The sequence below is a fragment of the Drosophila bipectinata genome, chromosome 2R (assembly GCF_030179905.1).
Source record: "Drosophila bipectinata strain 14024-0381.07 chromosome 2R, DbipHiC1v2, whole genome shotgun sequence".
NCBI classification, from domain to species: domain Eukaryota; kingdom Metazoa; phylum Arthropoda; class Insecta; order Diptera; family Drosophilidae; genus Drosophila; species Drosophila bipectinata.
Genome location: NC_091737.1, coordinates 16025318 through 16040388, shown reverse-complemented (window position 1 = coordinate 16040388; position 15071 = coordinate 16025318). Strand labels below are relative to the sequence as shown.

Below are 15071 nucleotides of genomic sequence, written 5' to 3'. Positions count from 1 at the left end.
TCCCATATAATTTGAACTAATAAGAGGAGCGCCAACCAGTGAACCGGAACCAGTCCGCAAAAAGTTCATTGAACTAGTTTAAAAATACTATATGGCTCTGTTAGACTTATTAAGTCCTTCACAGAGGATGCGCCATTATGCACGGTATACCGTTGAAAAGCTTATTTTATACAGAACATTATAAGACAACTTTTATTTAAATCGCTCCCACAGATTTAAAGAAATCAAGTCCCGAAAATTTCAGACCCTGATTCACCAACACTGGCCATTAACAGCATCACATATTTCTGCGCTGCCTAACACGGCGCTAGCCGTTATGGAATTTGAATGCCCCCCTACCTTTTTTTAAAGAGGATGCGCCATTATGCACGGTATACCACGAGAAAGCTAATTTTTAGCCCATTCGAATGGTACCAGTGCCATTAAAATCCTTCCCACAGATTTTTAGAAATCAAGTCCCGAAATTTTCGGGACCTGGTTTGCCAATACTGGCCATTATCATTTTTCCGTGTTTGCACGCTGCACAACACGGCAGCCGCCATTATCTATGTTTGCCTTTTTTTAAAGAGGATGCGCCATTATGCACGGTATACCACGAGAAAGCTAATTTTTAGCCCGTTCGAATGGTACCAGTGCCATTAAAATCCTTCCCACAGATTTTTAGAAATCAAGTCCCGAAATTTTCGGGACCTGGTTTGCCAATACTGGCCATTATCATTTTTCCGTGTTTGCACGCTGCACAACACGGCAGCCGCCATTATCTATGTTTGCCTTTTTTTAAAGAGGATGCGCCATTATGCACGGTATACCACGAGAAAGCTAATTTTTAGCCCGTTCGAATGGTACCAGTGCCATTAAAATCCTTCCCACAGATTTTTAGAAATCAAGTCCCGAAATTTTCGGGACCTGGTTTGCCAATACTGGCCATTATCATTTTTCCGTGTTTGCACGCTGCACAACACGGCAGCCGCCATTATCTATGTTTGCCTTTTTTTAAAGAGGATGCGCCATTATGCACGGTATACCACGAGAAAGCTAATTTTTAGCCCGTTCGAATGGTACCAGTGCCATTAAAATCCTTCCCACAGATTTTTAGAAATCAAGTCCCGAAATTTTCGGGACCTGGTTTGCCAATACTGGCCATTATCATTTTTCCGTGTTTGCACGCTGCACAACACGGCAGCCGCCATTATCTATGTTTGCCTTTTTTTAAAGAGGATGCGCCATTATGCACGGTATACCACGAGAAAGCTAATTTTTAGCCCGTTCGAATGGTACCAGTGCCATTAAAATCCTTCCCACAGATTTTTAGAAATCAAGTCCCGAAATTTTCGGGACCTGGTTTGCCAATACTGGCCATTATCATTTTTCCGTGTTTGCACGCTGCACAACACGGCAGCCGCCATTATCTATGTTTGCCTTTTTTTAAAGAGGATGCGCCATTATGCACGGTATACCACGAGAAAGCTAATTTTTAGCCCGTTCGAATGGTACCAGTGCCATTAAAATCCTTCCCACAGATTTTTAGAAATCAAGTCCCGAAATTTTCGGGACCTGGTTTGCCAATACTGGCCATTATCATTTTTCCGTGTTTGCACGCTGCACAACACGGCAGCCGCCATTATCTATGTTTGCCTTTTTTTAAAGAGGATGCGCCATTATGCACGGTATACCACGAGAAAGCTAATTTTTAGCCCGTTCGAATGGTACCAGTGCCATTAAAATCCTTCCCACAGATTTTTAGAAATCAAGTCCCGAAATTTTCGGGACCTGGTTTGCCAATACTGGCCATTATCATTTTTCCGTGTTTGCACGCTGCACAACACGGCAGCCGCCATTATCTATGTTTGCCTTTTTTTAAAGAGGATGCGCCATTATGCACGGTATACCACGAGAAAGCTAATTTTTAGCCCGTTCGAATGGTACCAGTGCCATTAAAATCCTTCCCACAGATTTTTAGAAATCAAGTCCCGAAATTTTCGGGACCTGGTTTGCCAATACTGGCCATTATCATTTTTCCGTGTTTGCACGCTGCACAACACGGCAGCCGCCATTATCTATGTTTGCCTTTTTTTAAAGAGGATGCGCCATTATGCACGGTATACCACGAGAAAGCTAATTTTTAGCCCGTTCGAATGGTACCAGTGCCATTAAAATCCTTCCCACAGATTTTTAGAAATCAAGTCCCGAAATTTTCGGGACCTGGTTTGCCAATACTGGCCATTATCATTTTTCCGTGTTTGCACGCTGCACAACACGGCAGCCGCCATTATCTATGTTTGCCTTTTTTTAAAGAGGATGCGCCATTATGCACGGTATACCACGAGAAAGCTAATTTTTAGCCCGTTCGAATGGTACCAGTGCCATTAAAATCCTTCCCACAGATTTTTAGAAATCAAGTCCCGAAATTTTCGGGACCTGGTTTGCCAATACTGGCCATTATCATTTTCCCAGGTTTTGACGCTGCCCAACACTTATGGCGCCATTAAAAAAAGAGCTCATGTACGTACATACATACATACATATATAGAAAACACATGGCAGCATACATTCATATATAGAAAACACATGGCAGCATACATACATATATAGAAAACACATGGCAGCATACATACATATAGTAGTTTCTATATATGTATTTATGTATGTACGTACATGAGCTCTTTTTTTAATGGCGCCATAAGTGTTGGGCAGCGTCAAAACCTGGGAAAATGATAATGGCCAGTATTGGCAAACCAGGTCCCGAAAATTTCGGGACTTGATTTCTAAAAATCTGTGGGAAGGATTTTAATGGCACTGGTACCATTCGAACGGGCTAAAAATTAGCTTTCTCGTGGTATACCGTGCATAATGGCGCATCCTCTTTAAAAAAAGGCAAACATAGATAATGGCGGCTGCCGTGTTGTGCAGCGTGCAAACACGGAAAAATGATAATGGCCAGTATTGGCAAACCAGGTCCCGAAAATTTCGGGACTTGATTTCTAAAAATCTGTGGGAAGGATTTTAATGGCACTGGTACCATTCGAACGGGCTAAAAATTAGCTTTCTCGTGGTATACCGTGCATAATGGCGCATCCTCTTTAAAAAAAGGCAAACATAGATAATGGCGGCTGCCGTGTTGTGCAGCGTGCAAACACGGAAAAATGATAATGGCCAGTATTGGCAAACCAGGTCCCGAAAATTTCGGGACTTGATTTCTAAAAATCTGTGGGAAGGATTTTAATGGCACTGGTACCATTCGAACGGGCTAAAAATTAGCTTTCTCGTGGTATACCGTGCATAATGGCGCATCCTCTTTAAAAAAAGGCAAACATAGATAATGGCGGCTGCCGTGTTGTGCAGCGTGCAAACACGGAAAAATGATAATGGCCAGTATTGGCAAACCAGGTCCCGAAAATTTCGGGACTTGATTTCTAAAAATCTGTGGGAAGGATTTTAATGGCACTGGTACCATTCGAACGGGCTAAAAATTAGCTTTCTCGTGGTATACCGTGCATAATGGCGCATCCTCTTTAAAAAAAGGCAAACATAGATAATGGCGGCTGCCGTGTTGTGCAGCGTGCAAACACGGAAAAATGATAATGGCCAGTATTGGCAAACCAGGTCCCGAAAATTTCGGGACTTGATTTCTAAAAATCTGTGGGAAGGATTTTAATGGCACTGGTACCATTCGAATGGGCTAAAAATTAGCTTTCTCGTGGTATACCGTGCATAATGGCGCATCCTCTTTAAAAAAAGGTAGGGGGGCATTCAAATTCCATAACGGCTAGCGCCGTGTTAGGCAGCGCAGAAATATGTGATGCTGTTAATGGCCAGTGTTGGTGAATCAGGGTCTGAAATTTTCGGGACTTGATTTCTTTAAATCTGTGGGAGCGATTTAAATAAAAGTTGTCTTATAATGTTCTGTATAAAATAAGCTTTTCAACGGTATACCGTGCATAATGGCGCATCCTCTGTGAAGGACTTAATAAGTCTAACAGAGCCATATAGTATTTTTAAACTAGTTCAATGAACTTTTTGCGGACTGGTTCCGGTTCACTGGTTGGCGCTCCTCTTATTAGTTCAAATTATATGGGAAACTGTAATTCGATTTTCTCAAAATCTGTGGGAACGATTTGTATGATTTTTGGTCCATATATACTTGAAAAGGTCCTACATCGACTCCACTACCGTGCATATTGGCGCATCCTCTTGGAGCTTCACAATTTTAAAAACAATTTTTCGGGGTCATTTTTGTATGGGCTGTTAGCCGGGTTGGTCCACTTTTAGTCGATTTGCTCCAAAACGTAGGGAACGATTTTAATGAAATTTTCAGGGCATATTCTCAAAAGAACGGGCTATAAGCTGGTATATCGCGCTTATTGGCGCATCCTCTTATTTCTGAGATAATGCTCAATACAGTGTAGGGGCAATTTTTCAACCCCATTTTTAAGCTACTTAAAGAGTGAAGAACCCGCTCAAAGTAAGAAAAAACAATAGTTTATTCAATTCTTAACAATTCTAGTGTTTATTTGATTAAATTTAGTGGCTAAATACGGAAATAATTGAAAAACAAAATATTCGTTGCTGTGTTCCAATTCCACCGTTCCACTTCGACGCTAACTGAGCGACGCTAATTTGACGTACATCGTTTTAGAGCTTCTTAGTTGAGTTTTGACTGGCCACACTTACTCAAAAATACTGTAAAATACTTTAACATTCAGTTGCATTTTTAAAACCACATTTAAATAAATATTTCTAAAAAACTGCTTTAATTTGATCATGATTTTTATAAAAATCAACTTTATAATTTTGCGATGTTTTATAATAAATATTAATATTAAAAAGAAAATATTATTCTAAAAAAATTATTATTAAAAAGAAAATATTATTTCTAAATAATGTTTTATTTAACTAAAATTATTTAAAAATTTTCAAAAATAAACAAAAATACACTTATAAGGTTGCGTTTTTTTTCTTTTCTGTTCGGCTATTGCCAGAAATTTAAATAAATTTAGATTCTAAAGGGCTTCGATGTAAAGATATATTTTGTATATCTTTGCAATGGCTATAATATACGATATTAAGAATACCTCGTTGAAAACCTCCTAGTTTTCTAATCAATAATATAATCAATAATACAAAAAAAAGTAAAAACTTTTCATCAAAAATCTTAAAAAATGTATTTAAACTCTTGTTTTGTGATCTTCACAGTTCTGGTTATTTTCAAACTCATGTTATTGGAATATCTCAGCTAAGTTTTATGTTTCCCGTTCTACTCTGTAACTTCCTTACAGATATCGAATCTGATCATCGTCAAAGCATTTCCCGTAGAAATCCAGTTGGTGCCTGGCGTGTGCCTGAAATACCAAATGGCTTATTAAAATTAATTTCTTCGGTTCTACGGATAGTTTTTTTTAGAAAGCGCAATCGCAGCGACAATTATGGCCTGATAGCCAAGGTTTGGATGTTACGAAACTATTGGTCATCATCCGTTAGCGCATCGAGTGTGCATACTAATATTCAATTTTATTTTAATTTTAAACAAAGAAGGAAATGGGAGAAATTGTGTGGAGGATCATGACTGTGGGGTCTTTGGCGGTATCCTCTGAAATTTATATTTAGCTTTCAGTAGGAACTTACTTTTGCATGTATCTGCAAGTCTCTGGGGATTGGGAATTTGATTTGGTTGTCCCCATCGTCGTCAATGGGATTACTTTATACGTGCATGCTTTATTGCTATACGAACGTGAGTCGTGTGCATATGAATAATAATAACAATATTCAAATTATGCCTTTCCAAGGCGGCCGACTGGTGAAGATCCGATGATCGGAAAGAGGGAATTGGGTTTCAGTTCTGCCAAAAGTCCAGATCACTCGTGAGTAAAGTTTTGCTGCCTTTCTATATACAAAAAGGGGCATATGTATATAGAGTGTAAGTCCAGACAAGTGAGAATACCTATAAATACACAAACATATATACAGAAGACCGGCACGTGACTGTTTTGTATAATCGCGCATAAATATCTGTAATGTAATGCCTATAGATGGTTCACAGAAAATTGTTCCCGAGAGCGAACAATCGTTCTAAAGTCTCTTCAGGGTAATCTTCCCGCAGGGATCTATACAGGTGGCTATTTCTTACTTTCAAACATTCTTCGGATGAAGAGCTTGTTGCTTTCGAGCGGAAGTAGCTATCGCTGCGCATGCGCACGGAGCCATGTTTGGAGCTGGCTGGCAGCCATGGCCAATGCATTTTTGGTGCCTTCAGCTTTTGGGCCGACAAATTCCGAAACGACCAAGACGACACGGACGTGGACACGGCTTTTGCTGGCAACAAAAAAATTTTATTTCATTTCATATTTTTCTCAAAAGGGAGTTCATTAATATTCTGGGCAGATGCCATTGCGCTAAAAACGCTAAAGCGATGCGTCTCACCTCGTCTTACCGTCGGCTACCTGTCGGCGCATGTGTACACGGCGACAAAATGGGATAGACAATTGGTTAAATAAAAAAAGGAATGATTTCAGACTTTAAACAAGTTTCATTTGATTTAATGCTAACCTACTTTTAGACTTTTTTTCACACCCAAGAATTTATTTTAAAAATAGCTTGTATTTAAAATATTTTAAAGTAAAGTGGAATTTTTTTGGTGCAAGTGTACCTGAACAGGTACAAATACCAGTGCACGCACCCCCACTTTGTGGTGGTGTGCGTGAGTTGGCAACGGGCCGCAATCCCCGTTTTTTAGACAGTCATAGCCATGTGTGAGTGTCAAATGCCAACTAATTGAAACTTCTTCAATTGCCGAGGTGTGGTGCTGAGCGCGTTGCGCGGCTTCGGAATCAGTTGCCAATTAGTCTCCACCGCTGACGGATTACATTTTCCATCGTCCAGCAATCCAGCAATCTAGTCAACTAACCAGCTAGCCAACCAGCAAACCATCAGCCCAACAACAAAAGCACACAAAACTTGTTAAGTGCTTTTCAAAACAACAAGCGTTTCATTGATAAAAGCCATTGACAATCGAGCAATAGAAGTCGGTTGCTTTCTGGCCTGTGAGAATATTTCCGTGAATTTTGTGCGAACGCGGTTCGGAAGCAGTTTGGAGCGATCATATAGCACAGAATCCGTTGGTAAATTGGCAAGATGTCGGCATAGCTGACGTTGGAAAACGAATTTGAGAGCGCTATGCTGCATCTAGTCAGTTGTTCAATGGAACAGTCAACAAGATCGAAGCCCTAACTCCAAAAACTAAAAGTTTTTAATATAATTTTGGAGATTTTTTAAGGCTCTATCCTTCTAGAAACGGCTTAAAACTAAATAAAAAAAGAATATATAAAGTATGAACTCAATGTATTCAAAAATTTGCCTAACTCTCTTAAAGACTTTCTTTGATGATTAAATATCCAAAAGCATAGCTCTCATTTATTTAAATAAAATTTCTTATTTTGAATCTTTCAGAAAAACCGAGTTCTGAAGGATTTCACCTATTTAAGAAGAAGTTAGATCGGATATAAAAAGAAAGTTTGGTAGAATTCGGAGTCCCATCTCCGAAGGTATTTCAAAATATTCATAGTTAAGATTGGTTTAGTAAGCTCTTTAATTTCCAATTTACTACTAAAATTTAAATTAATGCAAGCATTTGAATACACCCTATACATTTCTATTCTTTTATATTTATTTTAGTTTTGCCAACGTGGTTTTCCTTGGATAAAGCAATAAATAAAATTTTCTAAAAACGAAAAAAAGTTTATTTTTGGCGCTTTTTCATATGAAATATCAAGAGCTCAACGGGAGTAGCGGAGTAGCACAATGGGAACTTAGGTACAGCTACAAAGCTAAATTCAAAATAAACACAAAAAGGGCATAAAAAAAACAGATTTGTTTAGATCTTATGTTGACTTTCCAGCTATTTGTTTGTTTGTTGAATTAAAATATATATTCTACTGACACCAATCGACTAGTTCCAATCGATTGGCAGTGAGCTTCAATCATTTCGAACCGATGGTATCGGCAAGTTGGCATGGCCAAAATTCCATCACTACCCAGCTGTTTTGCGAAATAAACAACTCACATCCAATTGTTGACAAAAGTACTTTAAAAAAGGCTAAATAAACAATTGGGCAATCTCTAAGAGCTGGAGAACCGCAGATTGTACTACTCCAAAAGTGATGGATAGCCAGGTAAGTGGGGAATTGGTAGCTCCCAAGTTATACCTACTTGCGTGTGGCGCTAGTACAGAGCAGTGAGGAACCGTGGAAAAATTATCGCTTCACTGTAATTAGTCGCAGTTATCAAAGCGCCCATTGTGATAAATCTAAATACCCGAGCAATAGTATGTCTCCTGTATTTGGGCACGGCGGGTGTAGTGACGTAATTTTGCGCTTTGCGGGGGCGTTTTCGTATGAGTATTCGCTTATTCGGCTGCGGTTGCGCACGCATTTATATTTTTATAGGCTCCCATCGATGATCTGCTCCTGGACATTGTAGACAATGCTTGGCGCATGGAAGTTCTGCCCTTCGATCAGATTCTAGTGCCCCAGGAAAAGCTACCCGATCCAGAGGCCGACGGCGGTGATTCACACTTAACACTTAGCGAGCAGGTGAGCCATGCGAGGTTTTGTGTGCCAATTTTTGGTAACTTATGATTTGTTTTGGATACAGGAACAAAAGTGGACTGATTTGGCACTGGGTTCGCTTGCACCGGATGCGGCCCTTATCGATCAGCTCAACATTACCTCTATCTAACCAAGGACCCTGAGTCCCACGGCCAGCTCCGTTAGCTCGCCAACCCTTTTAATACCCCAAGTTTTACTCACAACACCACGGCACTATGACTAGCAACAATAACAACAACGGAAACAATAATCACCAGCATTTGCATTCACCAACCAAGCTTACAGAATTCGCACGGAACTTTGAGGATAAGCCAGAATCGCTTTTTGGGCGCGTAGTTAATAAAATCCAGAATGTTTACAACCAGAGTTACAACACAGTCAATGATATATCCAGTGGAACTACCACCTCGATTCAGGTGGGAAAGTCGCAGTTTTTTAGCGAAAAGAGAGCGTCCGGAGCAGAGATAGCAGAGCAGGAAACCGCCAGCGTTAATTCGGGGCGACCGCAACCGCCTACAACGCTCAGCCTGCGGGCAAACAGCGAGTCAAGGAGCACCACTGGTACATCTAGCACCGCTGCCGAGGATTCCGAGGCTAGTGAGAGGGTGGAGACGCTGCCGCAACTAGCTAGCGAAGCGAATCAGGGCCGCACCGTTTCCAATGTGCTCAAGCATATCAGCAACATTGTAGCCACAAAAAACAATAACGTAAGTGAAAGTTGCAGTTGTGTTGCAAAACTTATTATATAAGCTTGTTCGGATAAAAACTCAAAAATTTAAAATATATATTCATTTGTTGTAATATCACAGACAAATAAAAGAAATTATACATAATAGTGAGCAATTATTTCATTATCTTAAAAAATGTATAAACTGCGAATTAGGAAAAAATGTGTCATCAAAAAACGATGCACACTATAAAATATATATTTTGTATAAAATTTTATATATCAATTGATAAATATAATTGTAAAAAATTAAAAAATACACATCATTAAGGATAGCTGTATAATATGAAAAATATTTATTAATATTCCCATTACTGTAAAGATGATCTTTAAAGTTTAAACATAAGCATCATACCGATATTGAAAACTGTCTTATGATTAATTTCAGGACCTAAGGAATTACAGGGACACTGAGCTGCAGCGCTTCTGGATGCCCGACTCCAAGGCCAAAGAATGCTACGACTGCTCGCAGAAGTTTTCCACATTTCGGCGCAAGCACCACTGTCGCCTGTGTGGGCAGATCTTTTGCTCGAAATGCTGCAACCAGGTTGTGCCCGGCATGATCATACGCTGCGATGGCGACCTGAAGGTGTGCAACTACTGCTCCAAAATAGTGCTCACCTTTCTCAAGTCCTCCAGTTCGGAAATGGGCCAGGATCTTCAGGTGCTGCAGCAGCACTTGACCAACAAACTAGAGGTTCAGGACAAGGCAACACCACATGCGAACAATCCGCAGCAACAGAGGGCACCACTTTCGCGGAAAACCTCGGTGGGATACCAGGAAGAGCGCTTCAGTTCACATCCCAACTATACCACTCTGTCCATCGACGATCGCAAGAACATCCTGCAGCAGTCCAATTCTTTGATTACGCTCCACGAGGAGATGCAGCGAGTTCTGCCTGCCCAGAATTGTGGCCAGAGTCTCATCGAATTTCTCATCAGCAATAACAAATCAGCCAACGAAATACAAGCTGTGGCTATATTAAGTGCCATGCTGGCAGCTGGATTCCTGGAGCCCATTGTTCCCGATCCGGAGCAGGTGGATTTTGAATCGACCTTGCACTACAAGTTCTCCAAGAACAGTTTGGAGACGTCCCAATCCATGAGCCCGCAGTTTGAGACTTCTCTGCATGCGGAACCACAGCCGCCCAAATCCATGGATCAGTCTGCTGAAGAACAGGATAAAGATCTGGAGAACGACCTGTGCTTTACCACAGCAACTTCCAAGCTTTTGGAATCCTATTGCGAGCATGAGGACCAGCTACTGGCTCAACTTTTGCGAGCTCATCACTTGGACCAGGAGTGGGATAAAGTGCTTCAGATGCTGTGCTCCACAGCTGCCAATCACTTCAAGCCGGAACACTGCACCAACGATATGATGGACATTCGGAACTATGTTAACTTCAAGAAGGTTCCTGGTGGCAGGCGCAAGGACTCCACCATTGTCCACGGAGTGGCTTTCTCCAAGAACGTTGCTCATAAGGATATGGCTACCCGAGTGGCTTATCCTCGCATTCTGTTGCTGCAGTGCCCCATAGTTTACGAGCGCATTGAAGGCAAGTTTGTGACCATCGAAACGGTCCTTCTGCAGGAGAAGGAGTACTTAAGAAATGTGTGCGCCCGCATCATGAGCTTTAATCCCAATGTGGTGCTGGTGCACAAGAACGTAGCTGGAATAGCACAGGACCTGCTTAGATCGTATGGTGTTACCTTAGTCCTGGATGTAAAGTTGTCTGTGATGGAGCGACTGGCGCGCACCTTGCAGTGCGACATCGTCAGCTCCATTGAATCGAATATAACCATGCCCAAGCTAGGATTATGCAATAATTTCTACATACGCAACTACAACGGCAAAACCTTGATGTTCTTTGAAAAGCTCACGAATCCTCGTGGCTACACCTGCCTTCTAAGAGGCGGTAGCAATGCTGAGCTGACCCGGGTCAAGCGTGTGGCTTCGGCGCTTCTCTTCGCCCGGTACAACTGGCGACTGGAGATGTCCTTCCTGTTGAACGAGTTTGCTCAGCCGTTGAGTCCCAAGCCTTCGATTTTCGACTCTAAAGAGGCGAGTCCCAAGGAGGAAACCGAGGCAGAGCTCCGTGCCAAGAGACCTTCAGTAATGGAGCGTAAATCGGAGGATAAGATCACCACCATTGTTAGTGAAAATGTTGCTGATTTCACAGATCCTCTAAGGGCAACTCAGGCAGAGGCGTTGGCAACATCACCCTGTGCACCACCAGTGGTGGAAGCCCTAGCCGTGGAGCCTCGATATGACAACCGCTTCCGTACGGCACTTAGTTCCACAATACTGTCGGTTAGTCCCTTCCTGACGTTTCCTCTTCCTTACTTGGAAACGGAGCAAGGGCGCAAGTGCAAGCTAAGGAATCTTTTTCCTGCCGAGCTTTACTTCTCCAAACAGTGGTCTCGATCGGGGTTGTCCAATCTGGAGCGTCCAGAAAGCCTGGGCGAGAGTGAGGCTGGAAAATCGGAGCCCACCAACAAGGAGTCGACCCAGACGAAGCTTCTGCCAGCCCACGACTTTGTGAAGATGAAGATAACAGCTCCAGCGAACAATCGCGACATTCAAACAAAGCTGGCTGAGTTCCGATCGTTTGGAGGACGATTTCCCAAAGGCAAGGCTCCCAGTAAGTCCAAAGTTATATTTTAAAATATTATTTTACTGAAATCCTCTAACTTTTAGTGCTGCGACCAAAGAAGAAAAATGGAGATGTGATTCAAAGACCCCAGAAAGTGAGCGAGGAGCAACTGTACAAGGATGCATTGGATCCGCAAAACCATCAAAGGCTTCCGGTGCTCTTCTGCAGCTTCCACTACAATCCCAAGGGTGTGTCCTCCTTTTGCAAACTACCCATGCTGCTGGATATGAAGTTCTATGGTCAGTACGACATCATGCTGGAGCAATTTTTGCAGCGTTACTGCTGCCTCTTCAACTCGATGTGCCCCTCTTGTAATCTACCCATGCTGGGGCATGTGCGTCGCTATGTCCATTCAATGGGCTGCGTACATGTTTATCTCACCGAGGACTCTACTTGTTCTGATCCGCAGCGCATATACTTCACCTCCTGGTGCAGCATCTGCAATGCCACGACCCCAACTATTCCGCTGTCAGAGTCCGCAAGATGCCTTTCGTTGGCCAAATACTTGGAGATGCGTTTCCATGGCCACGCTTACAAACGACGGCCACCGCTGCCCGAAGCTGGACAGAGTGGCAGTCCCTGCGAGCATTCGCTGCATCGGGACTATGTGCATCACTTCAGTTTTCGGGGAGTGGGTGCCAAGTTCCAGTACACACCAGTCGAGGTGTGGGAAACAGATCTGCCCTCTCTGAGCTTGCAATTGGATGTTCCTAAACATCTTCCCAGCCACCAAGTCCAGGAGGAAATTAAGAACTTTTCAGTGAGCGGACATGAGGTGTATACCAGGATTCACGAACGCATTGCCGACCTGGCCACCGAGGAGGAGAACTCGCCGCTGGTCCAGAACCTGAAAACGACACTCACTCATGACCAGTTCATCTTCAAGCAGAAGATTGAGATTGTGCACAGTGTGCTGACGGATCCGAAGGCCAGCGCTTATGATATTAAAGATTCCCTGGCAATGGCCAGGAGAGCTCTGGCAGAGAGCATCGAATTATGGGGTCCCCGGCTGCAGGAGATCGAGAAGCTGTCCGCGAAACAAGCCCACCACATTGACTCTGGCACCATCTGCACGGAGGAGCTGCGTCCAGACCAGACTCCCCCCATTAGCGGGGATAACTCCAAAACTTCAAGCTCGAATCCGCAACGAGAAAATGATCCCCTGGAGTGCCCCGGCGAGGATACGGAATCGGTGTCCAGCAGCCAAACGGTTGTGGACAAGAAGTTCTCCATTGACCAGCTGCTGGCTTCCACTGTGAACGTGTACTCCGACAAAAAATCCATTCGGAAGATCCTTACCCAACTACTTCCCTCTACCAACCAAGTTAATCCGCTGCAGTCGCCTTTTTCCGCCCAGGATCATCTGACGCTTCCACTGGGCAGCTTTCCCATCCACGTGCGGGAGAACGATCTCAGTTCAGTGATAGCCTATAGCTTGACTTCAGCGGAGTACCAAAAAGCCATAGACGAGGCCGAGTCCAACTCGAATGGGGCAACATCCAGCTCCTCCCACGCACACTCCAGTCCTCAGTTGAAGCGGAAGATTCCACTGGTTGATAACCAGAGCGATGCAGAGGATACTCCCAACTTGTCACGGACTTCGAGCAACACAAGCACCGTTCCTGGAGGCTCGGGGCCAGCTCAGGCTCCCGCCGCAGCCGAGTCAGAAGAGAAGGGTAAGGAGCGCACTAAGAAAGCTCCCAGTCCGTACATCACACTGGCATTCCACGACAACGGCTGCCAGTTCCAGTGCAAAATATACTTTGCCCGCGAATTCGACGCTCTGCGGGCCAAGAGCTTGACACCTCCGAAGATGGACAGGTCCCTGTACCGTCGCCTGGAGAAGAGCAAGATGCGCGAGGAGTTGAGAATCTCTCAAAGTCGTACCGGCTCCGAAATGGAGCTAGTGCGCAAACCCAGCGATGTGGCTGGGCCTCGTCCTGGCGAGGAACCAACTGATTTGGAGGAAGAGGCTCGCATTGCCTTGGCGCGAAGCCTTTGCAGCAGTATTCAGTGGGAGGCGAGGGGTGGCAAGTCGGGATCCCGGTTCAGCAAAACCCTGGGTAAGTTTATTATCCCCTTCATAAATAGCAAAACTTAATACCATTTTATTTAAATTAGATGATCGCTATGTTCTGAAAGAAATGAACTCCAAGGATATGACCATCTTTGAGCCGTTTGCTTCAAAATACTTTGAGTACATAGACAAGTGCCAGCAGCAGCAACTGCCCACACTGCTGGCCAAGATCTTTGGAGTCTTTAAAGTGTCTGTGAAGACAAAGGAGTAGGTTCTATACATATTTTTATAAATTATCAATAACCCAAATCCTTGTTTAGTTCCTTCGTGGAGCGGTCGGTCATGGTCATGGAGAATCTTTTCTACGGCTGTGATATCGATAGCAAGTTTGACCTAAAGGGTTCCGAGCGAAATCGCTTAGTAGATCCCACCAACCAGCAAGGAGAGATTGTCCTGCTCGACGAGAATCTAGTGCAGAGTAGGTTTTCTTAATGACATTATGGAGTGCAATCCTTTAAAACCTTTCCATTGCAGTGTCTTGGTCAAAGCCTTTGTATGTTTTGTCGCACAGCAAGACAGTCTTGCGAGATGCTATCCAGCGTGATTCTTCGTTCCTGGAGAGGAATGGCGTCATGGACTACTCTTTGCTAGTGGGGTTGGAAAAGAAGAACAGTCTCTTGGTTTTGGGTATTATTGGTGAGTATTTAAAAGATTTGCAAAATAAAAATAGTCTTAAAAGTCCAATCAATTACAGATTACATTCGAACCTTCACTCTGGATAAGCGTATGGAGTCCATAGTCAAGCAATCTGGATTTTTGGGCGGCAAAGGGAAAGATCCCACAGTGGTCAACCCAGAACGTTACAAACAGCGCTTCATAGATGCAATGGATCGCTACTTCCTGATGGTTCCCGATCGGTGGGAGGGCCTGTCTAAGGTCTAGTCCCCACCCAACACAAAGTCGTGCACATATGTTAGTTACCAAAATAACTTTAGACGCAATAAAGTAGACGCCAATTTCAATCCAATTTCCATCCAATTCCAACCAGTCCCATCCACCAACACTCTGTCAGC

General features: G+C 43.3%; 2 protein-coding genes across 2 annotated transcripts; both read left to right on the top strand.

Annotated features, from left to right (window-relative positions):
* The first annotated feature begins 8006 nt into the window (after nt 1–8006).
* On the top strand, nt 8007–8785 carry LOC108123570 (anaphase-promoting complex subunit 13). The gene is made up of 3 exons (XM_017238807.3): nt 8007–8165; nt 8439–8585; nt 8647–8785. The coding sequence occupies exons 1-3, from the start codon at nt 8154–8156 to the stop codon at nt 8728–8730; spliced, it is 243 nt and encodes an 80-aa protein (XP_017094296.1). The 5' UTR covers nt 8007–8153; the 3' UTR covers nt 8731–8785.
* Nucleotides 8786–8815: 30 nt separating this feature from the next.
* fab1 (fab1 kinase) lies at nt 8816–15025 on the top strand. The gene is made up of 7 exons (XM_017238806.2): nt 8816–9307; nt 9716–11969; nt 12026–14044; nt 14103–14265; nt 14319–14476; nt 14533–14694; nt 14753–15025. Exons 1-7 carry the CDS (start codon nt 8816–8818, stop codon nt 14938–14940), a joined length of 5436 nt encoding a protein of 1811 aa, XP_017094295.2. The 3' UTR covers nt 14941–15025.
* The last annotated feature ends 46 nt before the right edge of the window (nt 15026–15071 follow it).